Source organism: Cervus elaphus, chromosome 1 (assembly GCF_910594005.1).
Source record: "Cervus elaphus chromosome 1, mCerEla1.1, whole genome shotgun sequence".
NCBI classification, from domain to species: Eukaryota; Metazoa; Chordata; class Mammalia; order Artiodactyla; family Cervidae; genus Cervus; species Cervus elaphus.
In genome coordinates this window covers 56,567,677-56,594,980 of record NC_057815.1, presented here as the reverse complement: position 1 = coordinate 56,594,980, position 27,304 = coordinate 56,567,677, and the positions used below count along the sequence as shown (strand labels likewise).

General features: G+C 40.3%; 1 protein-coding gene and 2 long non-coding RNA genes across 3 annotated transcripts; 1 reads left to right on the top strand and 2 right to left on the bottom strand.

Annotated features, from left to right (window-relative positions):
• The first annotated feature begins 469 nt into the window (after window positions 1–469).
• On the top strand, window positions 470–2,798 carry LOC122694587. The gene is made up of 2 exons (XR_006341209.1): window positions 470–790; window positions 2,648–2,798. It is a non-coding gene; the product is annotated as an uncharacterized LOC122694587 (long non-coding RNA).
• LOC122694583 (aspartate--tRNA ligase, cytoplasmic-like) lies at window positions 824–2,638 on the bottom strand. The gene has a single exon (XM_043903490.1). It carries the CDS (start codon window positions 2,589–2,591, stop codon window positions 1,086–1,088), a length of 1,506 nt encoding a protein of 501 aa, XP_043759425.1. The 5' UTR covers window positions 2,592–2,638; the 3' UTR covers window positions 824–1,085.
• Window positions 2,644–27,304, bottom strand: LOC122694591. The gene is made up of 2 exons (XR_006341210.1): window positions 27,017–27,304; window positions 2,644–2,772 (listed from the first exon to the last, which is right to left on the bottom strand). It is a non-coding gene; the product is annotated as an uncharacterized LOC122694591 (long non-coding RNA).

Here is a 27,304-nt window from a genome sequence, read left to right as displayed (position 1 = left end):
TGGCCGCCCCTCCTGACCTTGAACATGGAGTAGCTCCTCTCTGCCCTCCCTAAGAAAGGCAATCCCAAAGAATGCTCAAACTACCGCACAATTGCACTCATCTCACACACTAGTAAAGTATAGCTAAAAAGTCTCCAAGCCAGGCTTCAGCAATACATGAACCGAGAACTTCCAGATGTTCAAGCTGGTTTTAGAAAAGGCAGAGGAACCAGAGATCAAATTGCCAACATCTGCTGGATCATCAAAAAAGCAAGAGAGTTCCAGAAAAACATCTATTTCTGCTTTATTGACTACACCAAAGCCCTTGACTGTGTGGATCACAATAAACTGTGGAAAATTCTTCAGGAGATGGGAATACCAGACCACCTGACCTGCCTCTTGAGAAACCTATATGCAGGTCAGGAAGCAACAGTTAGAACTGGACATGGAACAACAGACTGGTTCCAAATAGGAAAAGGAGTACGTCAAAGCTGTATATTGTCACCCTGCTTATTTAACTTATAAGCAGAGTACATCATGAGAAACGCTAGGCTGAATTTTAGAAACCTGCATTCTGATTGATTATATAAAAATACATGCACATAACAACATTTTCTTCCTTTTCAGTTTTGAAATATTTTGTGAAGATTGATATAGCAAAACTTTAAGTCTTAAATCAGTCCCAGCATTTTGAGATCATTCTTTATTAATGAAAACTGTAAATAGAACAGCTTAAAACTGAAAAAGCGTCATGTTAATTGGTCCTGAAGACAAATTTGTTGAAAAGAACATCGGTGTGCAGTGTTTCAAGGTCTTTCTTTTTTTTTTTTTTAACTGTTTAAAATTGTTGTTTAACATTTATTTTAGTAATGCAAAATGAACTTTTAACATAATAATATGAATTTTTCATTAAAATGTTTAACCATTTCCTACTGAAGCATGTCCAAAGTTATAAAAATCTTCTCTTTTAAAGTAACGTACACTGAATTAGTCCAAAAGTAATTGTGGCACTTTGGATAAGACATTTATTTTATTGCATATTTTAAGTACCTAAGGTACAGCCTGATTAATAGCAGGTTACTGGAAAGAATAAAAAAACATTTTCTTTAAGGAGTAAGTCTTTTGGGATCACGGGGAAACATTGAGGTTTGACGAACATTGTGCAAGCCCAAAAACAGCATGGTCACTCGTTCCAACCCAATGCCTCCACCAGCATGAGGAGGGGCTCCAAAGCAGAAGGAATCAATGTATGCCTTAATTTTCTCCAAATCAATTCCATGATGTAAGGCTCTCTCTGTTAGCAGCTGAGGCTCATGTATTCTTTGAGCTCCTGACAGTATTTCTTCTCCTCTCATGAACATATCATAAGAGTTGGATTGTTTAGGATTTCGTGGGTCAGGCATGGTATAGAAAGGTCTTACAGCCAATGGATATTTATCAAGAATATAAAAATCGGTATCATACTTCTCCTTTACCAAACGACCCAACAGTTTTTCATTGGGTGTACTTAGATCTTCTTCATCTCCCATTTCAATTCCAGCTTCCCTAAGCATAGCCAATGCTTCACAATATTCTAGTCTTAAAGTTGGCTCCAAAAATTTGAATGGCTCACATGGGAATTGTTTATTCACCGTCTGAATTTCAGTTTGAAACCTTTTCTGAAGTCCTTTGAATATCTGCACTAAAGTGTCGGCAATTTCTTCCACAACTTCATGGTAATGGTAATTAAAAGCCATTTCAATATCCAAGCCAACAAATTCAGTCAGATGTCTGTGTGTATTAGAGTCTTCAGCTCTGAATACTGGCCCAATACAGAAAACCTTCTCAAAATCAGCACAAATACACATTTGCTTGTACAGCTGTGGAGACTGAGCCAGGTATGCATTATTTTTAAAATATGACACAGTAAATACATTGGCTCCTCCTTCACTGGCAGCTGAGATAATTTTAGGAGTTTGTATCTCCACAAAACCTTTGTTAGTTAAAGTTTCTCGGAAAAGATGGCAGATGCCAGACTGGAGACGGAAGATTGCCTGACTAGTTGATGTCCTAAGATCAATGACTCTGTTGTCTAATCTCGTATCCTGGTTAACAGTAGCTCTTCCTTCCTCTTCTCCTTCTACTTCAGGCCGAACAGCATCGTCCAGCTGCAGGGGCAGGCGGGGTTCAGCTGAACTGATCACATAAATCTTTTGAACATGTAACTCTACATCTTGTTGTGTACAGCTTCCAATTTTCTGATTCACTTTTCTCACAATGCCTTCCACATCGACGATGCTCTCTTTGTTGATGTTGGCAGCAAATTTAACCATCTGCTTGCTTGCATGGTCTCCTACCGCCACAAGAGCCTGGACATTAAACTGCTGCTGTCGTAGGACTAAGAAACACTGCTTTCCTTTAGCTCTGCTTGTATGAACCCTTGCACGCACCCAAACAACTTCACCAGCTTTTTGTACTGTCAAATCACTAATTCGAACCAAAACTCGATCTGGTTTTTCTTGTGATTGTATCATTGAAGATACTCCATATCTTTCTTTTGCATAATCTTCCGCCGCGTCCATGATCTCCCGCGGCTTCTCCTGACTCCTGCGGCTGGCGTTGGCGCTGGGCATCTGGACAACTGGACGGGGCAGCGATCACCACTCTCCCTCGCAGGCTTCCGTCCAAGGTCTTTCTTAAGAAGCCGTGGCCAAATTTGGATTCTAACCCAAGATGCCTAAAACTTATTAACATGGCCATTATGGAGGTTGAATGTGTAGTTGTCTCTTCATGGAATTAATAAATATTGTTTCACTAAAAAAAAGAAAAAAAAAAAGAAACGCTAGGCTGGAAGAAGCACAAGCTGGAATTAAGATTGCCAGGAGAAATATCAATAACCACAGATATGCAGATGACACCATCCTTATGGCAGAAAGTGAAGAGGAACTAAAAAGCCTCTTGATGAAAGTGAAAGAGGAGAGTGAAAAAGTTGACTTAAAGCTTAACATTCAGAAAACTAAGATCATGGCAAATGGTCCCATCACCTCATGGGAAATAGATGGGGAGACAGTGGAAACAGTCTCAGACTTTATTTTCTGGGGCTCCAAAATCACTGCAGATGGTGACTGCAGCCATGAAATTAAAAGATGCTTACTCCTTGGAAGGAAAGTTATGACCAACCTAGATAGCATATTAAAAAGCAGAGATATTACTTTGCCAACAAAGGCCGTCTAGTCAAGGCTATGGTTTTTCCAGTGGTCATGTATGGATGTGAGAGTTGGACTGTGAAGAAAGCTGAGAGCCGAAGAATTAATGCTTTTGAACTGTGGTGTTGAAGAAGACTCTTGAGAGTCCCTTGGACTGCAAGGAGATCCAACCAGTCCATCCTGAAGGAGATCAGTCCTGGGTGTTCATTGGAAGGACTGATGTTGAAGCTGAAACTCCAATACTTTGGCCACCTCATGTGAAGAGTTGAGTCATTGGAAAAGACCCTGATGCTTGGCGGGATTGGGGGCAAGAGGAGAAGGGGATGACAGAGGATGAGATGGCTGGATGGCATCACCGGCTGGATGGCATCACTGACTCAATGGGCATGAGTTTGAGTAAACTCCGGGAGTTTGTGATGGACAAGGAGGCCTGGCGTGCTGCGATTCATGGGGTCGCAAAGAGTTAGACACAACTGAGCGACTGAACTGAACTGAAAGTACACAGTTCAATGGCATCGAGTATATTTACACTGTTGTGCAACCATCACTACCATCCAATCTTTTCTCATCTTGCAAAACTGACACTCTGTACTCATTCAACAGTAATTATTCACTCTTCCACCCAGCCCCAGTTCCTGGCAATCACCATTCTACTTTCTGTTTCTATGGATTTGACTACTCCAATCAAGATTGCTGGGAGAACTATCAATAACAGATATGCTGATGACACCACCCTTATGGCAGAAAGCGAAGAAGAACTAAAGAGCCTCCTGATGAAAGTGAAAGAGGAGAGTGAAAAAGTTGGCTTAAAGCTTAACATTCAGAAAACTAAGATCTTGGCATCTGGTCCCATCACTTCATGGCAAATAGATGGGGAAACAATGGAAACAGTGGCAGACTTTATTTTGGGGGGCTCCAAAATCACTGCAAATGGTGACTGCAGCCATGAAATTAAAAGATGCTTATTCCCTGGAAGAAAAACTATGACCAACCTAGACAGCATATTAAAAAGCAGAGACATTACTTTGTTAACAAACGTCCGTCTAGTCAAGGCTATGGTTTTTCCATTGGTCACGTATGGATGTGAGAGTTGGACTATAAAGAAAGCTGATCGCTGAAGAATTGATGCTTTTGAACTGTGGTGTTGAAGAAGACTCTTGAGAGTCCCTTGGACTGCAAGGAGATCCAACCAGTCCATCCTAAAGGAAATCAGTCCTGAATATTCATTGGAAGGACTGATGCTGAAGCTGAAACTCCAATACTTTGGCCACCTGATGCGAAGAACTGACTCATTTGAAAAGACCCTGATGCTGGGAAAGATTGAAGGCAGGAGGAGAAGGGGACGACAGAGGGTGAGATGGTTGGATGGCATCACCAACTCAATGGACATGAGTTTGAATAAACTCCGGGAGTTTGTGATGGACGGGGAGGCCTGGCGTGCTGCAGTCCACAGCGTTGCAAAGAATCGGACATGGCTGAGTGACTGAAATGAACTGAACTGAAGTACCTCATATGAATAAAATCATACAGTATTAATATCTGTCTTATTTCATGTAGCACAAATTCTATGGCTGAATAGTATTCCATTGTATGTGTATACCACACTTTGCTTATCCATTCATCTGTCAATGAGCACTTGGGTTGCTTCTACTTTGGGGTTATTTTAATAATATAGCTGTGAATGTGGGTGTACAAATATCTATTTGCGTGCCTGCTTTCAGTACTTTTGAGTAGATATTCGTTAAGTGGAATTGCTGGATCATATGATGTTTCTATTTTTAATTTTTTTAGGAACCACAATACTAATGACCATAGCAGCTAAACCATTTTACATTCCCATCAGCAATGCACAAGGATTCTAGTTTCTCCATATCCTCACCAAAAATCTGTTTTGTGTTGTTTTAAACAATAGCCATCATAATGAATGTGAAGCAGTAGCTCATTGAAGTTTTTTGAACTGGATTTTCTGCTTTTTACAGGCAAAAACTATTCGTCTTCAGTTCCAGATAAGCTTCCATTAGGAAACTTGGCTGGGTAGAAGGTGACCCTGTGAGTAAGATGGGAAAAAGACAGTTGGGTAGGGTTGAATCCTCTTGGGAGCCTAAGTAACAAATGATTGTTTTATTCACAAAGTTGGTGCTATCTTGGTCTAAATACCAGGACTCTGTTTCTTCAATGGCTCTGAAAACTTCACCAACATTCTCTTTTGCTTACAGAGGATTAAAAATTCTTCCAATAAATTTTTCCTTAAAAGTGGTAATATTTGGGACTTCTTTAATGGTCCAGTGGCTAAGACTCATACTCCCAAGCCTGGGGGCCTGGGATTGATCCCTGGTTGGGGAACTGGATCCCACATACTGATCCCACATACTGCAACTAAGACCTGGAACAGCCAAGTAAATAAATAATTTTTTTTAAGTGATAGTAGTTAACATTTAAGTTAATACTAAATGTCAGATACTAACTACTTCACCTGCATTAGTTCATTTAATCCTCATGGAAACTCTACAAAGTAGACATCATCATTATCCTTATTCCACAGATATAGAAACTGAAGTGAAGAGAAGTTCTGTAGTTTGGTAGGAGGTGGCAGAACAGGTCTTGGTGCCAGGATATCTGGCATCAGATCCTCCTTCCTAACCATTGCCCCATGTAGCCTGAATGTGCACCAGGTGTTGTGCTAGGTACAATGGGAGGTACAATGATGAATGAGAGGCAAGCCCTGCCCTCAAAGAGCTTACATCCAACAGACAAGAGACATAATGAGTATTCATCCCCAACACTTCTGTCAAAATCTAAACATGATCATTCTTTTTTAAAATATTTATTTATTTATCTACATATTTATTTGGCTTTGCTGGGTCTTAGTTTTGGTGCTCAGGATCTTTGATCTTCATTGTGGTATGTGGGATTTTGTTTTGGCATGGGAATTCTTAGTTGTGGCATGCAGGATCTAGTTCCCCAACCGGGGATCAAACCCAGGGCCTCTGCATTGGGAGCACAGAGTCTTAGCCACTGAATCACCAGGGAAGTCCCTAAGATAATTCTTATTTAAAAACTTTTGATGCTCCCCTGCCTGCATTAGTTGTACCATAGACCAAACACGTGGGCAGAACCAGCTCATAATTTGCAGTTCTTGTTTTCTTTCACATTTCCTATAATTTGTGAGGGTCAATTAAGAAACCAAAAGTGGCTTCATGATTTGTGTACAATTCAAAATACATGTTTATATATTCATTGCTATATCTTTAATTATAAGGAAAATTAATTTTTAAATTGTCTTCCTTGTTAATAATTGGTTGAGCAGAAGCCTCATATGTAAAAATTGTTCTTTTTTATCTAATCGAATGATTTTTATATTTGATTTCTATTTCTAAGCTTGTGACCATTTGCCTCACAATGTTACAGTAGTTTTAAAAACCAGAGACTCTAAACTCCTCAAAGAATTCTAACTCTCTGCTATGTTTGACTGCCACGTGCATGTGTTTGCTTTTCCTTCATAATAATTTACTGACAAAGTTTACTGCCTGAGTGTTGGCAGTTCCTGTCCCAGTGCTCAGGCCAGAGTTAACACTTGTGCAGTCACCATAGGAACATGCTCTGTGGACGCACAGGGTCTCCGTAGTGCCCCGTACAGAGACCCTGCTCTCTTCCTGCACTGCCACAGCTCAGCTGCCAGGATGGGTCTTGTATTAGGATATGAACTAGTTTTATTATTTTCATAGTAGGGAAGCCACAGATACTATCTAAAGAAATGGATGATGAAGGATGTCATAAAAGGCAACTTATAAGAAGAAAATCCAAGATTTCTAAACATCAGAAGAGCTATGCACACAAAACTGGCTTCAGAAGAGAGAGAAATGATGGAAATCAATTTGCATGGGAGAAAAAGAGAAGTTGTCAAAGAGCTACCCTACCTCGTAAGAAAGTGTCAGGACCAACAAAATAATTTGACAGAAAAAATTCTAATGAAGAATTCCTGCTTTTAAAAAACAAATTATTCCAATGTTTTTTTTATTGTTCCAGAGCATAGAAAAAGAGTTCAAATTCTTTCTATGAAGGAAGTATATCATTAATACCCAAGCTTCATAATATTGTACACAAAAAAGAAAACTATAGATCAATATTATTTATTACCACCAATAAAAAAACTCTATAAACAAAAAATTAGCAGTCAAAATTCAGCATCATAAATAAGTGGGATACATTTCAGGATGCAAGGGTGGTTTAATATTATGAGATCTATTTACATAATTAATCTTATAAGTAGATTTGAGGAGGAAGATCAGATGACCACCTTCATAGATTGTAAAGGGATTTTAAACAACAAACATCCTCAATTTAAAAAAAAATCAATAACATACAAATAGATACTTCTTAAACATGAGGGAAAAAATCTATCCCAATCCAAAAGCCAACATCAAACTTAATGGGAAATACTGGAAGCATTTCCAATGAACTCTGCAACAAGACAAAGATGATTATTTCAATTTACTACAGTTTACAGAATATAATGGTCAAATCACGTAGACAACAATAAATTAGAGGTATAAGAGTTGGAAGAGAGGAAATATGGCAGGTGATATCGTTGGATATCTGAAAAACTCAAGAAAATCAACTGAAAAACTACTAACAAGCAATAAAGGAATACAATAAACTAGTAGGGAACAAAATTAATGTGTAGAAATCAAGTTTTCTCAATATAAATGGGGCGATGGACGAAAAGACTATTTACGATTGCAAAAACAACAAAAAATTAAATACCTGGAAATAAAGACAAGAAATACTCAAGTTCTATGTAAAGAAAAAATTTCAAAACACTACTAAACACTATCCAAAAGAAAACTTGAACAAGTAGAAATATTACATGCTCTTGGACAGGAATATGAAACATCATAAAAATGTCAGTTCTCCATAACTTAATTCAAAATTTTAATGTGATCTATTAGGCTTTAAAAAAATTAGATAAGTTGACTTTAAAGTTTATATAGAACAAGAAAGGAGCAAGAACAGTGATAAAAAGTATGAAAAGGAAGAGTCATGGTAGGGGAGGAAGATCAGCAGTACTAGTGCTGGTAAAAGATGTCATCAAATCTCAGCAATCAGCACAGTGCAATGCTGGCCTATACAAAGGCAGACAGGCTAATGGAGGAGGATACAATATCCAGAAATCATACATAGACACAATGTAATAAAGCTGACATTCAAATCATTGGAAAAAATATGGACCACTAAATAAATGGCATTGGGACAAATGGGTAGCCACTTAGACAAAATGAAGTTGAATCCATTCCTCATGCCTCACTGAGTTAACTTCAAAAGAATACAAAATTTAACTTTTGGGGAGTTCCTGGTGGCCTAGCGGTTAGGATTCTGGGCTTTCACTGCCATGACCTGGGTTCGATCCCTGGTTGGGGAACTGAGATACTGCAAGACATGCGGCAAAAAAAAACAGTTAACTTTTAAAAAACCTCAACACTTTTAAAAGAAAAATGGGAAAATACCTTTCACCTTATAGTAAGGAAAATCTTTTTGTCACCCCAAATCCAGAAGCTATAAACAGTTAATAAGATCGACCATACCAAAAAAAAAAAAAATACTCTAATGTTTAACATTATAAGTAAAGTTAAAGAATAAATAAGAAATTGAGAGAAATGTTTTCATATCAGATCACAAAAGAGTAATCTCTTTCATATGTAAAGGGCCCCTAGGTATCAATAAGTAAAGACCAGTTACTTACCAGACAATAGAAAAATGGTCAATTAAAAGAAATGTAAATAAATCTTAAACATATGACACAAAAAATCCGAAGTTTGACAACATTCTCATGGCAAGTCTAGGGAAACAGGCACTTTAAATATTAGTGATGAGGGTATACACTGACATAAGTTCTACAAAAAGCAGTCTTAAAATATCTATTTAAATTAAATAAACATTTAATCAATCTGATTTCGGTATTGACCATCTAGTGATGTTTACAGTCTTATCTTGTGTTGTTCGAAGAGGGTGTTTGCTATGACCAGGGTATTCTCTTGGCAAAACTCTGTTAGCCTTTGACCTGCTTCATTCTGTACTGTATACCTTCTTCATTCTGTACCTGCCTCTTGAGAAATCTGTATGCAGGTCAGGAAGCAACAGTTAAAACTGGACATGGAACAACAAACTGGTTCCAAACAGGAAAAGGAGTACATCAAGGCTGTATATTGTCACCCTGCTTGTTTAACTTCTATGCAGAGTACATCATGAGAAATGCTGGGCTGGATGAAGCACAAGCTGGAATCAAGATTGCTGGGAGAAATATCAATACCCTCAGATATGCAGATGACACCACCCTTATAGCAGAAAGTGACGAAGAACTAAAGAGCTTCTTGATGCAAGTGAAAGAGGAGCATGAAAAAGTTGGCTTAAAACTCAACATTCAGAAAACTAAGATCTTGGCATCTGGTCCCATCACTTCATGGCAAATAGGTAGGGAAACAGTGGAAACAGTGGCTGACTTTATTTTGGGGGGCTCCAAAATCACTGCAGATGGTGACTGCAGCCATGAAATTAAAAGACGCTTACTCCTTAAAGAAAAGTTATGACCAACCTAGACAGCATCTTTTTAAGCAGAGACACTACTTTGCCAACAAAGGCCGTCTAGTCAAAGCTTTGGTTTTTCCAGTAGTCATGTATGGATGTGAGAGTTGGATTATAAAGAAAGCTGAGCACTGAAGAATTGATGCTTTTGAACTGTGGTGTTGGAGAAGACTCTTGAGAGTCCCTTGGACTGCAAGGAAATCCAACGAATTAGGATGGATCCAACGAATCCATCCTAAAGGAAATCAGTACTGAATATTCATTGGAAGGACTGATGCTGAAGCTGAAACTCCAATACTTTGGCCACCTGATGCGAAGAACTGACTCATTGGAAAAGACCCTGATGCTGAGAAAGATTGAAGGCAGGAGAAGGGGACCACAGAAGATGAGATGGCTGGATGGCATCACCGACTCAATGGACATGAGTTTGAGTAAATTTCGGGAGTTGGCGATGGATAGGGAGGCCTGGTGTGCTGCAGTCCATGGGGTCGCAAAGGGTCAGACATGACTGAGCGACTGAAGTGAACTGAAACAAAACATTTAATACATGTTAATTCTCACATGTATGAAATGACATTATATACAAAGCTATTCATCACAGCATTGTTTGTAGCAGCAAAAGATTAAAAGCAACTAAATGGCAAAAAATCCCAGGCAGAAATATAAAGTATATGACATACATAAAATAGAACATTAACATAGCTATAAAAAGGAAGGGGGAAACTCTATATATTTGCATATGAAAAGATCTCCAAGATAGTCTTTTAAATGAAAAACACAAAAACAAACTACAGAACAATGTATATATATTTTTACCTTTTCTGTGGGAAAACAGAAAGAAAAACAAAAATCTATATTTGTTTGTTCTTGTATATACATAAAGAATTTATAGAAAGATATATAAGAAATTAGGAAGATGGCTGGGTAGGTGGAGATAAAGGATGGAAGGGAAGTTTCAGGGACTGTCTTTATACTTTTTAGTTGTGAGCCATTTAACTATTAATATATTGCAATAGAAGGAGGAGGAGGAAGAGGACTGGAACAGAAGTAGTTTTTATTGTCATGACCACAAAAGTAACTTAAAATTGAATGAAATCTAGATCCCAGCCATTTTTGAAGATCATAGGACTTTTCAATGGGAGTCTTATTTGTAGTTCATTTTAAGCCAGAGTATACATGCATTTCTTATGCTGCCTGGAAAATGTGGACACCTGATTATAGTGAGTTATCATCCTGGACCAATTTAGGCTAGACAGGCAACAGATAACATCTTCTAAATTTTTGTGGCCACATTTTTAACTGTTGCCTAAAGCCTGTGGGAAGAGAATGGGCAACCAAAACACACACACACACATACATATACACACACACACGCTGGTCAGTCATTAAAATCGTCATATTAGATTACTGATATGAGAGATGCTATAATCCTTTTAAATTAGCTCATAGAGCCTATTAATGAGATAATAAGTTAAGATGTGACCTGTGATTCCTTTCAATTATCTATTTTGCAATTTTACTGCAGATAACTATCTCAGCCCTTTCATTTATTAAGAGGTTAACACAAGCCAGTTTGTCAATTATTTCTCATTTCTGAAATATTGTTCATGCCATTAAATTTTTTAAAAAGAGAAAAAGAAAGAAAATAGAGTTCATATATCTTATATAAAAAACTGGGCAGCGTATATAATAGAAGCAAAGACTTTACAGTTATGTAAATACACATGTAGAAAAAGTAGCCCCTGCTTCCATCCAGCTACGATGACACCGAAGGGAGGGTGACAAAGTTTCTACAGTGAACATACATTACTTTTGTAATTAGGAGAAGAACATTTAAAACTGTAAATGTATATATGCCAAGTGTGTGGACAACTCCAAGCATCTTGATCAGGTCCTGTTAACCTCTCGGATCCTCAGTTTCCCCATATGTAAACTGAAAGTAATTATACTTGCCTTGCAGGGTTACACCGAATCATGGATGTGAAAAGGTTTTTGAAGCACAGAGCACAAGTGCTGGCAGAATGAGCACATAGTACAAGCAATTCTCATCCCACCACACACCCATTGGACCCATGGAAGCTACACCTGGCTGGCGTTCTATTTCCTGACTTCCTCTATCAGGGCTCTTCTAGAGCTGTACCAAAGCACAGGTACTTGCCCCTGCTTGTTGGGAGAAACTTGGCTATTATTCCATACCCATAGCATGATTGTAATTAGGAAACCTGGAATTTAGGGAGATAGGGTGTTTCCCTTCTTATGTTAGTGAGAAGGTTTCATTGCAGGAAACTGAAGTAGCTCTGAAGATATATAAGAAAAAACTAAGCACTTACAACATGTTTGGAAGCAGTGAATGGGGTGAGGTCTAGGCTGGCTCTTCAGGATCAGTACCCAGACCTAACCCGCCAGGGAAGTGACAACTGTGCAACTGTGACAGACTTTGAGAGCTCTCCAAATAGCTATGAATTCAGACACCTGAACCTGAACTCTGTCACTTTTTGTCTATGTACCTTTAACAAGTTAATTAAACTCTCAAGAATCAAGATGAGGAGGTTGCCATCACAGCAACTGCTTCTCAATACCTGGAAATTTGTTGTCAGGTTTATCTCCATAGACTTATTCATGACCAAAGCCAAACAAACAAAACCAGAAGCAGTTGGAAAATAGCCTCTGAGTCATCTCAATACCTGGAAATTTGTTGTCAGGTTTATCTCCATAGACTTATTCATGACCAAAGCCAAACAAACAAAACCAGAAGCAGTTGGAAAATAGCCTCTGAGTCACTCCTACTTTTCAATCTCATGTAAGTACATTTCACTGGCAAGACATAAGTCATATCCAGGATCCTAGCTGCAAGGGAGCCTAGAAAGGCTGTTTATGATGAGGTTTTTTTAGCTTGTCAGTTTATACAGTGCAGAAAGGCATTCTAGAAGGACTTGGAAATCAGTGCTGACTACCAAACAGACAAATTCATCACAGAGAGAGTTATTTAGTTCCTGCAAAATTGAGAACTAATTTCCCTGCCAATACCTGTTTGTGCTGCAGGGGCTCCAAGAGTATTCAAGGCTTAAACTCATTGGGAAATGTAGTGGATATTTTCTGTTGCCCTTCAAGCATCCATTACCCATGGTCTCTTCCTAACAATGCATGGACTTTCATTCATTCTTTTCATTCAGGTAACCACTTCTCCCCTAAGCCACCTGTGTGCTTTGGAAAAATGACCTCAACCCCATCTCCAGGAGTGTGCCTTCATTGTTTTTGACAAATTAGCACATTCCATCTTCTTGGCCATAGTCATCGGTACAAAGGCAAGTCTCTTAAATGGAGGTAACTTAAATCTCACATTCTCTCTTCACACATTCCCTCTTCATAGGATCCAAATGGTGAGAGCACAGTTTACAATTTATCTTTTTCAACTGTAGATTTCTTTGCTATTGCTAGCTCTTCATCAATTCCTACATCCACTTCTTCATAGTCTTGCTCTGTGTCTTCTGTATACATGTATGTAATGTTATATTATTCAGCCTGAAGAAATAAGGAGATCCTGCCATTTATGGAAATGTTGGTGAACCTGGAGGATATTACACCAAGTGAAATAAACCAACTACTGCATAATCTCACTTATATGTGGAATCTAAAAAGGTTAAATACATAGAAGCAGAGAGTAGAATGGTGGTTACCAAGGGCAGAGATGTGGAAGAAATGGGGAGATGTTGGTCAAAGAGTACAAAGTTACAGTGATGTAGGATGAATAAGCCCAGAAATCTAGTGTACAATGTGATGACTATAGTTATATAGTACTGTATAATATACTGGAAATTTGCTTTTTTAAAAATAGATTTCAGGTGCTCTCACTACATACACAAAACTCAAATGTTTGCATTTATAAAAATTCACCATTAATAGAGTAAACCATAGAATGGAAGAAATTATTGCAATATATATTACCAACTAATAGTCATGTCCAGAATATATAAAGAATCACTACAAGTCAATAAGAAAAAGATAGATAAATCAAGAGAAACATAAGCAAGAAGCTTGAATGGGTACTTCATCCAAAAGGATATCCAAGTAACCAATACACTTATGAAAAAGCAATCAATATCAGTCATCATGAAAATGCAAAACTATTTTGCATGAGATAAACCACAGTGAGATACCACTGCACTCCTACCAGAATGGCTAGAAGTAAAAAGACTGATGACATCAAGTGTTGTGTCGGCTGCAGAGCATGCAGAGCATTCACACCCTGCTGTTGGCAGTAAAAATTGATACAACTGCTTTGGAAAAGAGCTTGACCCATACTGTGTATCAGCAATTCCTCTCCTACATGTATATACCCCGCAGAAATGTGTGCACACTTTCACCAAAATACTCCAAAAGAATGTTCATAGCGCCATTAATCATAGTAACCAAACACTGGTAATAGCACAAATGACCATCAGCAGTAAAATGGATAAATAACTTCATACTATAGGGTACAGTCATACTATTCAGTAGTTTAAATGAATGAACTTCAGCTACATGTTTTTTTAAAAAGGATAAAGTTAATTTTGAACAAAAGAAACTATACACCAAAGAGGAAACACTGTATGATTCCATTTGTTTTCAGTTAAGGAATAGGCCAGGAGTTCTCACCAGCATCAGCATCACCTGGTAACTTGTTAGAAATGAAAATTTTTAGACTCCAACATAGACTTACTGAATCAGAAACTCTGAAAGTGAGTGCCAGAAACCTGTTTTAACAAATCTTCCAGGTGATTCTGATGTAAGCTAAAGCTTGAAAACAACAAAATTGATTTATGGTGTTAGAAGTTAGGATCATGATTGTTTGGGGGAGGAGAGTGAGTGGTGATGAGATAAACGCATGAGAGAGTTGCAGGTAATAGTCATCATCTACTTCTTCCCTGGGTTGGAGCTATGCAAGTGTTTTCAGTTTCTGATGAGTCACTGAGCTAAATGCACACTTGTGATTTTTACACTTTGCTGTTTATGTGTCATGTTTTCTTTTAAAACTCTACTAGAAAAGTGCTAGATGACAAAACTGAGGAAATTTTCCAAAAATAAAAGCAAAAAACCAAAAGATGGAAAAATAAGTGAGTGGTAAGATGAAGTACAGAACATACAGTGTCTTAATCATAGACATTCCAGGAAAAATATAAAATGAAACAGAAAAAGGAGAAGACAATATCCAAGAAAAAGAATTTAAGAAAATTTCCTGGGAATGAAGCCCATGAATTTCCAAATAAATTGAAAGGGCCCCTCATGTGCCTACAATGGATGAAAGAAAATACACACACAGAGGCAAATTTTATCATCAGAAACAGAAAACAGTCTACAAGTTCTCAGAAAGGAAAAACAGGGCTCAGAAAAAGGTCAGACATCAGAGTAGTTTTGGACTTCTCAGCAGCAATGCTGGAAGCTAGAAGGCACGAGGCAATGCATTTAAAACTGAAAAAAAAAAAAAAAAGGATTTCCAAGCTAGAAGTCTTTCCAAACTAGGAATCTGTAAGGAAAGAATGACAACATTTTCATATATTTAAAATCTCAAAAAAAAAATGTAGCCCATTATTCTGCTTTCTGTGGATGTGACTAGAAGATATGCTCCACTAAAATAACAGAATAAACTAAGAAAGAAGAAGGCATGGAACACAGGAAAACAGAATATCCAACACAGGGGAGTACAGTGAACCAGAAACCTCTGTACAATGGGAGGCCCTGAAGCCCAGAGTGATGTTGAAACAAGAGCCCCGAATGACAGAAACCCCAGGAGTAGGGGCTGGAGTGCAGTGCAGTGCAGCCTGGAGTAGGTTCAAGGGTCCAGGAGAGACTTCTTTGAGAAGATAGGAATGCATTGAAAATCTGGTGCAAATTAATGCATTGAGAGGAGATTCTGCCAACTGACCAAGGGTTAGGGGTTAAATGAGTGACTAATGCATGAAAATGAACACTGAAGGGACCATTCCTAAGTTACCCTCTGACTCCAGAGCTCCCAGGGCATCCATCAAGGCTGTGATCAGCCTGCATGGCAGTCTGACTTATTTCTCCCCTAAAACCTCAATTCTATCTGCTCTCCCTCTATCCACAGGTGTTGATCCTCAGGGCATTCTTGTAATAAACATCCTACACCGAGATCCATCTCAGAGTTTTGTCTCTGGAAACACCAACCTGCAACACAAGGCAATCTAGAGAAAAGAAAATCTATGGGGGAAAGGACAATTCATCATATTTTACTACACCACATAGCCATCAACAGTGTTTATATAACCATAATAATGTAAACTCTACACATTGATCTAGTCAAAACTACTGTATCATTTTATCAGGAGGACATAGGGAGATGTCTCCTGGGAATATAGGAGGAATGTGAGATAAGTCCTCAATTTCCATATCAAGAAGTGAAGAAATCATACCTAAGATGAAAAATCAACAAATAGCAATTCAAGGCTGTTGTTTAGAGGTGCAGAAGTAAATACCAAAATAAATAGGTTAATAGGATGGACATGAAAGTGGTTGCTTCTGCTCCTGGGCAAAGAGGGAGAACGTGTAAGGGATTGCTATCTTTCATAGCAAGATTTATAGAATTATTTGACTCTTCAAACTATGAGCATTTCTAACTTTCATAAAAATACAACTAAAATCAAAACATTAAGGCTTGATTGTCAACTCTAGCATTTTCATACAAGATATCACCCAGCCCCTAGAAAAGATACAAGATGAATATTTATTGAAACAGAAGAATGTTCATAATACTGTGTTAAGAGGAAAAAAGCAGACTTCAAAATGATGTGCACATTAAATCGACTTTTAAAATTAGATTCATAACTGCAAGGAGATCAAATCGGTCAATCCTAAATCAACATTGAATATTCATTGGAAGGAATGATGCTGAAGCTGAGGCTCCAATACTTTGGCCACCTGATGCAAAGAGCTGACTCATTGGAAAAGACCCTGATGCTGGGAAAGATTGAAGGCAGGAGGAGAAGGGAACAAGAGAGGATAAGATGGTTGGATGGCATCACCATTTCAATGGACATGAGTTTGAGCAAGCTCCAAGAGAAGTGAAGGACAGCAAAGCCTGGAGTGCTGTAGTCTATGAGGTTGCAAAGAATCAGATGAGACTGAGCAACTGAACAACAGAACTACATGTGTGCATACAAAAAAGTCTGAAATATATATGCCAAAATGTTTGGAATTATTCTCTTTACCTGGTGTAGAGGGATTTTTATTTTCTTCCACTTGTTTATCTTGTTTATCTCTGCATCCTGCAGTCTTCCAGCCTCACAGGATCATCCTTTCTTTTAACATTTAAATAAAAATGGCTGAAACCATCATCCTCTATACTAAGGAAAGTATATAGCAAATGTATGTAAGCAAGTATACATATGTGCAAATACCAATGCTGTCCTCCACACTGATGTGAATTTCCAGATGCCTAGTTCTCCTGTTTGGGGTTCCCTGGTGGTTTAGTGGTAAAGAATCTGCCTTCCAATGCAGAAGACGTGGGTTCAATCCCTGGGTCAAGATCCCCTGGAAAAAGAAATGGCAACCCCCTCCAGTATTCTTGCTTGAAAAATCCCATGGACAGAGGAGCCTGGTGGGGTACAGTTCATGGAGTTGGAAAAGAGTCAGACACAACTGAGCAACTAAACAATCACAAGTTTTCCTGTTTCCTCCCATTTCCTCTTCCTGCCAGTCTCAACTTCCTTGGCATCTCACTTTCCACAGCTGTTCCTTTCTCTGTCCATAATTAACACAAATATGAAACAATGTCCCTTCTCCTTGATTTCTCTGAAGAATATCTCGCACGAGGCACTGCTGAGGGGCTACCGCTCTGCATGGTGTGGTAGACAAAATCAGCAGGAGTGTCTGTGTTCTAGTGTGTCTAGGCTGATTCTGCTTCTGGGGGGTTCTCACTGGACAGTCTTCTTCTCTGACCCCTGCCTCTCGCAGTGGCTGGGTCCCTCTCTGGATACCCTCACTTCTGCCCCAGGGTCCCACTTTGTGTCCTTACCTTTCACCGAGCCACTAAATTCTTCAAGTCCTTTGTTTCCCTATACAGACTATGAGGCCTCCCTTGTGGAATGTGCTTTTTCCAGCAGGAATATCCTGACCTTTTATATCCTAAAGACCATCAAGAACCCTTTAAAAAGTCCCTTCCTCCAGGCTGAATTAGCAGCCAGAACCAGCTCTTCTGCTTGTCTTTCCATTACATGTGTAATGGCTGTGCATTTTCTATAATGACTCTATTGCTTTTGTAATCATATTTTCAGGAGAAGCACCATGGAAGTTAGGAGTTCAGGCCATGAGCAAGTGGAAATGTCAAGCTCTTGCACCCTAGCAACTACTCACAAACTCCTGCTCTGTGCTAGGCTGAGGAGATGCTCATTAGGGCAGTGTGGGACTTGGAGGCCATGGCAGGCCCAGAGTTCCATGGGGCTGCTAAATCCAGTTTGGGCAGGTCAGCAACAGGATTCCAAGGAGACCCATGGCCACTGTAGTCAAGGTCACCTTGCCCCAGCTGACTACGATGCCTGCCTCTTTTCTCTCTATTGATATCATCAGCCAAGTCCTGGCACAGGTACAGAGCCCTTCCCCTGCAAGTTTTCCACCCCCACTCTCTCAGAAGCCCTGCTGCTTATCAGCTGTGTGGCAAGTTAGTCCATCTCTGCCTCAGTTTCCTCATCTATGAAATGGGGTTAATATTTATAAGAATCAAATGAGTAATACTTGTAAAATGGTTGGAATGGTGCTTGACTCAGAGAGTGTTAGCGATCATCACCATCATCATTCTTGTCACCATGTCTATGGACTCTGCCCTCGATGAAGACATCATCTGGGCAGGTGTGGGAGGCTGCCCCGGGAGAGTCTGGTTGTGATTTATCTCTGTTATCATAGCCAGCACAGGCACCAGATGGGATTTATGCTCAATGCCTATTTGACCAAAACTTTGGAGAGAAGAAACAGCCCAGCTGAGAAACCACACATGAGCATTACCTTCCCTGAAGCCCATTTTGAGTTCACTTTTGTATGTGGTGCTAGGTAGAGGATCCAACTTTATTCTGAATGTGGCTATCCAGTTATCCCAGCACATTTGTTGAAAAAGACTGTTCTTTCCCCTTTGAATTATTTTGGCAGCCATGTCAAAACTTAATTGACTATAAATGTGAGAATTTATTTCTGAATTCAATTCTATTCCACTGATCTATATACATCTATCCTTACGCCAGTATCACAGTCTTGACTACTGTAGCTTTGTAATAAGTTTTGAAATCAGGAAGTGTGAATCCTCCAACTTTGTTCTTTTTCAAGCTTGTTTTGGCTATTCTAGGTCTCTTGAATTTCCACATGAATTTTCAGTTAGGATCAGTTTATCAATTTCTGTGAAGTCAGATGGAATTTTGGTAGGAACTGCATTCAACTGTGGAGCTTCCTAGGCGGTGTTAGTAGTAAAGAACCCACCTGCCAGTGCAGCAGACATAAGAGATGCGGGTTCAACCCCTGGGTCAGAAGATCCCCTGGAGGAGGACAGGGCAAGGCAACCCACTCCAGTATTCTTGCCTGGAGAATCCCATGGACAGAGGAGCCTGGTGGGCTACAGTCCATAGGGTCGCACAGAGTCAGACATGACTAAAGCGACTTAGCAGGTATGCACACATTCAACTATAGATCAGTTTAGGGAATATTGCCATCTTACCAATATTAAGTCTTCTGATCCATGAACATAGTCTATGTATTTCCATCTTCTTTAGTTTCCTTCAGTGATGTCTGGTATTTTGCAGAATATACATCTTTTATTAAAGAATCTTAAGTATTTTATTCTTTTTGATACTGTTATAAATTGTTTTAATAATTTGCTTTCATTTTTTTAATTGCTCCTGTAGAGAAACACAATTCATTTTTATATTGATCTTATATCCTGAAATCTTGCTAAGCTCATTTATTAGTTTTCATAGTTTTCAGTAGACTCCTTAGAATTTTCTGTATACAAGATCATGTCATCTGCAAATAGACAGTTTTTAATTCCAATTTCTGATATGAATGCTTTCTATTGCATTTTCTTTCTTAATTGCTATGGACTTGTTTTCAAAAGGCATATATTTGCTAGATCCTTTCCTCTTTAGCACACAGCAATAACACAAGGCTAAATTGCTCATTTTATATATGAGAAACAGGAAGGCACACTATCTGGGTATGTGGAACCCACAGTATTCTAATACTAAAATCTAGCTTCTTCAGCTTCCCAAATTAAAGTTTGCCTTTGGGGTTCAGCAACCTTATTCAAAGTAAAGCATTATCCATGAGCATTGCCCACAATTGTGAATTCAGTACATTGAATCTGTTGCAAATAAAACCAGGCACCAATTTTAATTCAATTTTATGATTACTTTTTCCTACAAAGGTATATAAACCCAGGTGTTCTCATGATACTAGAGGGTTAAGCTTAGCAAATCACACAGCTTGCTGAGCAACAACAGTGGGCTGAGGTCACAGAATTCCAGCTCTTGCCAGAGGTGCCTCCAAATGCCAAAACTGAAGTAATGAAGCACAACCACAAAACCAGGAAGCTTTTACAGAATCTTACACAATCGAGGCTAAAGGTTTCTTTACTGGAAAGCTTGAACCTACTGTGTTGTGTTCTGTTTGGTTCTTGGGTGTAACTAACATTTTCGAAAAGTAAAGCATCATAAGTCAAAGAACTGCCTGGCTCATGGCTGCCTTTAGAGGTAGGGGTGGTATTGCCTGTCCCCTGAGGCCAGAACTTACTAAGGCAGAGCAGGAGATCAGGAATCAAGAGTTTGAACCAAGATAGAAAATAACAGTTTGGTCCAGGGATGCCCTTGGACTAGCTCTGGGGCCAGCATTCAAGCTATCAAAACCAGGTTCTTAGCAATTAATCCTACAGTTCAAGATTACTGGAACTGTCCAGCTTGTGCAGCTCAAGTTAAAGGTCAGACCCTATAATAAGCCTCTTTCGGAAGTTGCGATCACTGAGATCCAAATCTAAACAGAAGTGTTAAGGGACTGCCCCACCCCAGAGGAAAGAGCAGAGTCAAGGAAAGGGCAAGAAGGAACCTCAAGCTCAAAGATTCTGTTGTGCTAAGGCAGTCCCACCTCCTACAGAGTTATTACCAGTAAAGAAAGCTCAAAACAGATCAAGGTGTCCCACAGGTGAATGAAGCACAGATGTACTCACCGTTACTCCACACATTTTAGCTTGGCTAACAGCACAAGTCTGGGTGTAGACGATGCACCCCCAACACCTAGGAAGCAACCTTGATAACTCCTTACCTGTCAGTGCCCAGGTCTTGTCAGTCTTGCCTCTAGAGGCAACTGTAAAATCCTTTCCTTTCCCTCTATCTACCACCATTAGTTCAAGCTGCTCTCATCTCTCTTATCTCCCCTTTGGCCAGTAGCTGGAAGGTTTACACCACTTCCTCAAAATGCAAATCTGAATGCATCATCCACCTCCAGGAAACCCTTGCGTGACCTCTCAGAGCTCCAATCAGTTCAGTTCATTCAGTATCTCAGTCATGTCCGACTCTTTGTGACCCCATGGACTGCAGCACGCCAGGCTTCTCTGTCCATCACCAACTCCCAGAGCTTGCTCAAACTCATGTCCATCGAGTCAGTGATGCCATCCAACCATCTCATCCTCTGTTGTCCCCTTCTCCTCCCGCCTTCAATTTTTCCCAGCATCAGGGTCTTCTCCAATGAGTCCTTTCTTCGCATCAGGTGGCCAAAGTATTGGCGCCTCAGCTTCAGCATCAGTCCTTCCGATGAATATTCAGGACTGATCTCCTTTAGGATTGACTGGGTTTGATCTCTTTACAGTCCAAGGGACTCTGAGTCTTCTCCAACACCACAGTTCAAAAGCATCAATTCTTTCCAATGGTAAAGACAAAACTCCCTCAAGGTGGTCTCGATGGCCCCACACAGCTGGGCTCCAGCAGTCACTCAGCCTCATTCCCACCACATTCCCCACCAACCTTTGCTTCAACTGAGCTAACCTCCTTTTGGGTCCTGTGTGCTCCATGCTCCTTCCCACCACAGAAGACACTTGGCAGAAGGTTGCTCCTTCTCCCTAGAAGTTTCTCTCTCCTCCTTCCCCATCTGCCTAGTTAACTTTGACCTTCAACCTCAGGGAAGTCCTCCTGACCCCTCAAGTAGGCTCTTATAGCACTGGGTATCTTCAAGGAAATTATCAGAGTTGCAACTTGACATTCATGCGATTTTTAAAAATTAGTATCTAACTCTTCATTAGATTGCAAACTGCCTAAAGGCAAGAACCATATGTACTATTAAATCTTTTTATTATGGGAAGTTTCAAACATACAGAAGTAGAGAAAGCCATTGGTATAATGAACCTCCATGTTCCTCACTCAGCTTCAACAATTAGAAATTCATGGCAGCCTTATTTTCCCTATATTCTCACCCACTCCCCTAACCTTGGATGATTTTGAAGAAATGTATTTCACTATATAGTATCTGCTCACAATTTCTTCCTAAGTGCCTCAAACAGTGGCTGACACATTTAATAAATATTTGTTGGAAAAGTGAGTTAAAATACTCTTGGGTGTTTTAACAGACAGGCTAGAAGACTGGACTATGCTGACCTACTAGACCACCTGTGAACAAGACCTTTCAGTGGTCAGAGTGGCAGCAGGCCCATATGGAACTACAGGAATTCTGATCAGCAGAGAAGATGCCAAGATGGTGTCTAAAATTTTAAGTCGGATTCAAACCATGAAAGGTATGACCTGAGTCAGAGTGCTTGTTTCCTCCAAGATGGGTGTTACAGTCACAACGAAAGGAAAGCTACCCAAGGCCCCTCACATTAGAAGTGCACACCATGCACCTGAGACCACTACCTAGGGCAACCAACACCAAGATGTATTTTAGTAAAATACTCAACTTTAAAGAAAAAGGAAAAAATCTTTTGAGCATTTAGGGGAAAAAAGAAAAAAAGATCCAGCAGACTCTATATTGTTGGAAGTGGCAGTGATGGGGAAAGATGCAATCTAGAGCTCATTGCAAAACCCAGCAAAAAAATCATAAAGTTGGCCCCTGTGAGTTTGGAGCAAAGTCATGTCATCTACAGCAGAGAATTACATACCTTTTGAGAAGCAGCTCCTGGCATGTGACTGGGCCCTGGTTTAGATGAAATGCTTATCCATGAGCAACAAGTGAAAAATACGGCAAGAACTTCCTGTAATAAACTGGGTTCCATCAAGCTGGCCAAGACAAAGTCAAGTGCAGCCAGCAGTAGTTTATTGTAAGATGGAAATGGTAACCTCATTTGGTTTGCAGATGGGTCAGCTCGGTATATGGGTAGAAGTCAAAAAGGACAGGGGCTGTGTAACAGTCACATCCAGGAGTTGCCTTGAAAGACAGTGGGCCCTGAAAAATCTAAAAAAAAAAAAAAAGAAAGACAGTGGGCAGCAAGGGAAAATCTTCCCAAAGCTGCAAATAGTAAAGATCAAGCAGACTCTATAGTCTTCCCAATCAGCTGCCCTGGTAATGGAAGGAGAAGTGTATACAGGCGGCTAGATACACATTCTTCGGCAGTGGTCAATAGTATAGCAGGCTTGTCAAGGGACTGGAAGGGTCTGGAAGACTGGGGAGAAGAAGGTTTGGGGTAGACATGTGATTGGACATTTAGAAGGAGGCAGGCAGTATGAAGATTTTGGTGTCATTTCATCACCTCTCACCAGAGAGCATCCATCACAGAAGCGGACTGAACTAAGTAGATTAAATGACTCAGCCACTTTGTCACTGGCTATCCTAGAACTGGCACAATAAGCAGATGAATGGAGTTGTCTATCACAAGATAGACGTAGAGGCTATGCATAGGCCCACCAGCATGGATGCCCAAGTACCAAAGCTCATCTAGCTGCTGCTGCCTTCTGCCAGTGAAAAAAACCAATGCTGAGCCCCAGATATGGCATTATTCCTTGAGGAGACCAACAAATCCCGTGGTGGGAAATCAACTATCTCAGGTTCCTTCCATCCAGGGAGAGTCAGCAGTTCATCCTTGCAGGGATAGAGATTTACTCTTGAAATAAGTTTGGCTTTCCTGCCCAGAGCCAGTCAGCACCAGTATCCAGAAGCTTAGAGAGTACCTGATTCCCAGATATGGAATTCCATCGCATCCAACCAGCACACCAGTTCACAGGGAAGGAAGCTAGGAAGTGGGCCCATGACATTAGGATATACTGGTGATTGATAGATACACATTCATAGTTGTCTCTTTTTTTTTTTTTTTTTTTTGCTTGTGCCATCCAGAAGATACCAGCCCCAAAGAGCCCTGGAATAGCCTTCTGAAGGCATCTGAGGCAATAATCTGCAAGAATGGTATGTCATCCTTCAGGATCCAGCATATGCATTAAATCAGAGACGTTCAAGTGCTCCTCTGTCCCTGTGGAAGAATATCTGGTTCCAGGAACCAAAGGGCATAAGAAGAAGTGGCCACACTTACCCTCACTTCCAAGAGTCCACCAAGGGCCACTGTGCTTCCTGTTTCTGTGGTTCTGAGCTCTGGGCGGTTGGAAGCACTGTTCTCCAAAGGGAGCACATGCTTTCCAGGGGACAGAGAACTACATTCTACAGGTCCCAGTCCATGGAACTACAGGTTCCAGCTGCCACCAGGGCACTTTGCATTCCACGTGTCTGAGGACCCGTAGACAAGAAAGGAGTCACCATCTTGGTGGAGATAACTGAGGCTGAACAGCAAGGCATGGCAGGACAGCCTTTATACATAGGGGCAAAGCACATGTGAAACCCAGGGCTTCTTAGAGAAATAGCTGATTCCAAGTTTAGGATAGAAAACATATAAGAGGAACTTAGGAAATGCCAGAAAGCAGCCACAAGAGTCAAGGCAAACAACTCAGGAGCCAACTTGAAGGGACTCCCAACAGCAAAGATGAGACAATAAAGACAGTTAATTGTCACGAAATGAAACCCATCAGGTAGATTTTAATTTCTAAGTTCATAAAAATTGTTTTAAACAGCCACCTTCGGAGGATAGCAGGGAACCAGTCCAGCTCATTATCTTAAAAGTTGAGTAAATAAAAGGAAAGAATTAAATATGTACCCTACCTTTCCTGTACAAAGTCTATTCGGAAATCAAATAGATAAGAGAATAGCATATCCTTATAAAATATTCCCTCTAATAAATGAAAACAAAATGATAGCTTAGAATATATCCATATTGCAACCTCCAGTGTGTTGGTTACCAGATGTAGGTGTTGAACATCAGTGGCTGCCAACACCAACAGAAGTGCCCATCAGACACCATGTACCACCTGGTAAATGAGCACACACTGCCTAGAGTCTCATCAGTTCAGTTCAGTCGCTCAGTCGTGTCCGACTCTTTGCGACCCCATGAACCACAGCACACCAGGCCTCCCTGTCCATCACCAACTCCCGGAGTTTACCCAAACTCAGGTCCATTGAGTCGGTGATGCCATCCAACCATCTCATTCTCTGTCGTCCCCTTCTCCTCTTGCCCTCAATCTTTCCCAGCATTAGGGTCTTTTTCAAATGAGTCAGCTCTTCGCATCAGGTGGCCAAAGTATTGGAGTTTCAGCTTCAACATCAGTCCTTCCAATGAACACCCAGGACTGATCTCCTTCAGGATGGACCGGTTGCATCTCCTTGCAGTCCAAGGGACTCTCAAGGGTCTTCTCCAACACCACAGATCAAAAGCATCAATTCTTCAGCATTCAGCTTTCTTTATAGTCCAACTCTCACATCCATACATGACTACTGGAAAAACCATAGCCTTGACTAGACGGAGGTTTGTTGACAAAGTAATGTCTCTGCTTTTTAATATGCTGTCTAGGTTGGTCATAACTTACCTTCCAAGGAGTAAGCGTCTTTTAATTTCATGGCTGTAATCACCATCTGCAGTGATTTTGGAGCCCCAAAACATAAAGTCTACCACTGTTTCCACTGTTTGCCCGTCTATTTGCCATGAAGTGACGGGACCAAATGCCATGATCTTAGTTTTCTAAATGTTGAGCTTTAAGTCAACTTTTTCTACTCTCTTCTTTCACTTTCATCAGGAGGCTCTTTAGTTCTTCTTTACTTTCTGCCATAGGGTGGTGTCACCTGCATATCTGATGTTATTGATATTTCTCCTGGAAATCTTTACTTCAGCTTGTGCTTCTTCCAGTCTAGCATTTCTCCCGATGTACTCTGCATATAAGTTAAATAAGCAGGGTGACAACATACAGCCTTGACGTACTCCTTTTCCTATTTGGAACCAGTCTGTTGTTCCATGTCCAGTTCTAACTGTTGCTTCCTGATCTGCATACAGGTTTCTCAAGAGGGATCCAACCTGAGGTGAATCAGGTCTCTGTCTCTAGCTGCTGATTTGCAGGAAATGCAGAGAATAAAAGAGCAAACTGAACTGCACCCTCAGCGTCAAACTAGCAAAACCCAGGCTGTGGAAAAACTACAGGTCAAACAGCCCAGGTTCCTCAACAGATAAACTGTAAGGAAAAGACAGGGATAGAGGAGACTCTTCAGATTAAAAGAGCTGCATCAAGTTAAAAAACAAAAACAAACAAATAGTAAAACTAGGGAGTTCCCTGGTGGTCTAGTGGTTAGGACCCGGCGATTTCACTGCCAGGGGCCCATGTTTAATCCCTAGTTGGGGAATTAAGATCCCAAAAGCCGAGAGGTGAGGCCAAAAATATAAATAAATAAAGTGGGTTTGTTTTTTAAAAATAGTAAAATTACCCTATAGAGTATAGGGATGCACACGTGGGTGATAAAACAATGAAAGAAACTCACGGAAGTGGTTTCGGTGAAGGTCAAGAGGTTGGAAGGAGGGGAGTGGGGAACCTGGGGATGTGGATAAAGCTCTATTCCTGGCCTGGTGGTGGTTACAAGGGTGCTTGCTTTCTAACAATTCACTGAGTTCATCTGCTTGTTTATTGACCAGTCCCTGAAATCTCAGAGTCTGGGAAGCACTGATTTAGCACAGGTGCAGAAGCCAAAGCAGGAAGGGCTGCTTGCCGAGCAAACAATGCATTTGACCTCCCCAGAGCTGCTGGAGAGGCAGTTGACTTGAGTGTCTTTGAAACATTGAGCTACCAAGCATGTCTGTTCTTTTCTACCATGTCATTTGAAAAAGGATTTGCAGCAGATTATAAAACAAAACACAGTAGAAAGTGAGACACTCACAGCACAATCAGCTGTTAGAGAAGGGGCAGAGAGATGTATATTTCCAGGAGAGCCCTGAGTTGTAAAAGGTGATTCACACTCACCTTCTCGGCAGCATCTGCTAGAAAGGGCATTGTTTCTCCACTGCTTTTGGCTGATTGAGGCCACCAGAATCTCCACTGAAGCATATACCAAGAGCAGGGTGCCATGCACCCACCACACACAGCCAAGACCCACTGGACCGTTTCGCAAGTCAGACACATCACCACATCCAGGAAGGTCATTTATCTTCAACTGACTTGAGCACTGGCTCAGGTAATTAGCACCCACAAGCTGGAAGGAGACAGAGGAGAGATACTCCCAGTTTACTTATACGATACTGCCCCCTCTTG

Bases quoted from the DNA above. Each gene is read 5' to 3' on its own strand.
- LOC122694583 (XM_043903490.1), bottom strand. From the start codon at position 2,591: ATGCCCAGCGCCAACGCCAGCCGCAGGAGTCAGGAGAAGCCGCGGGAG.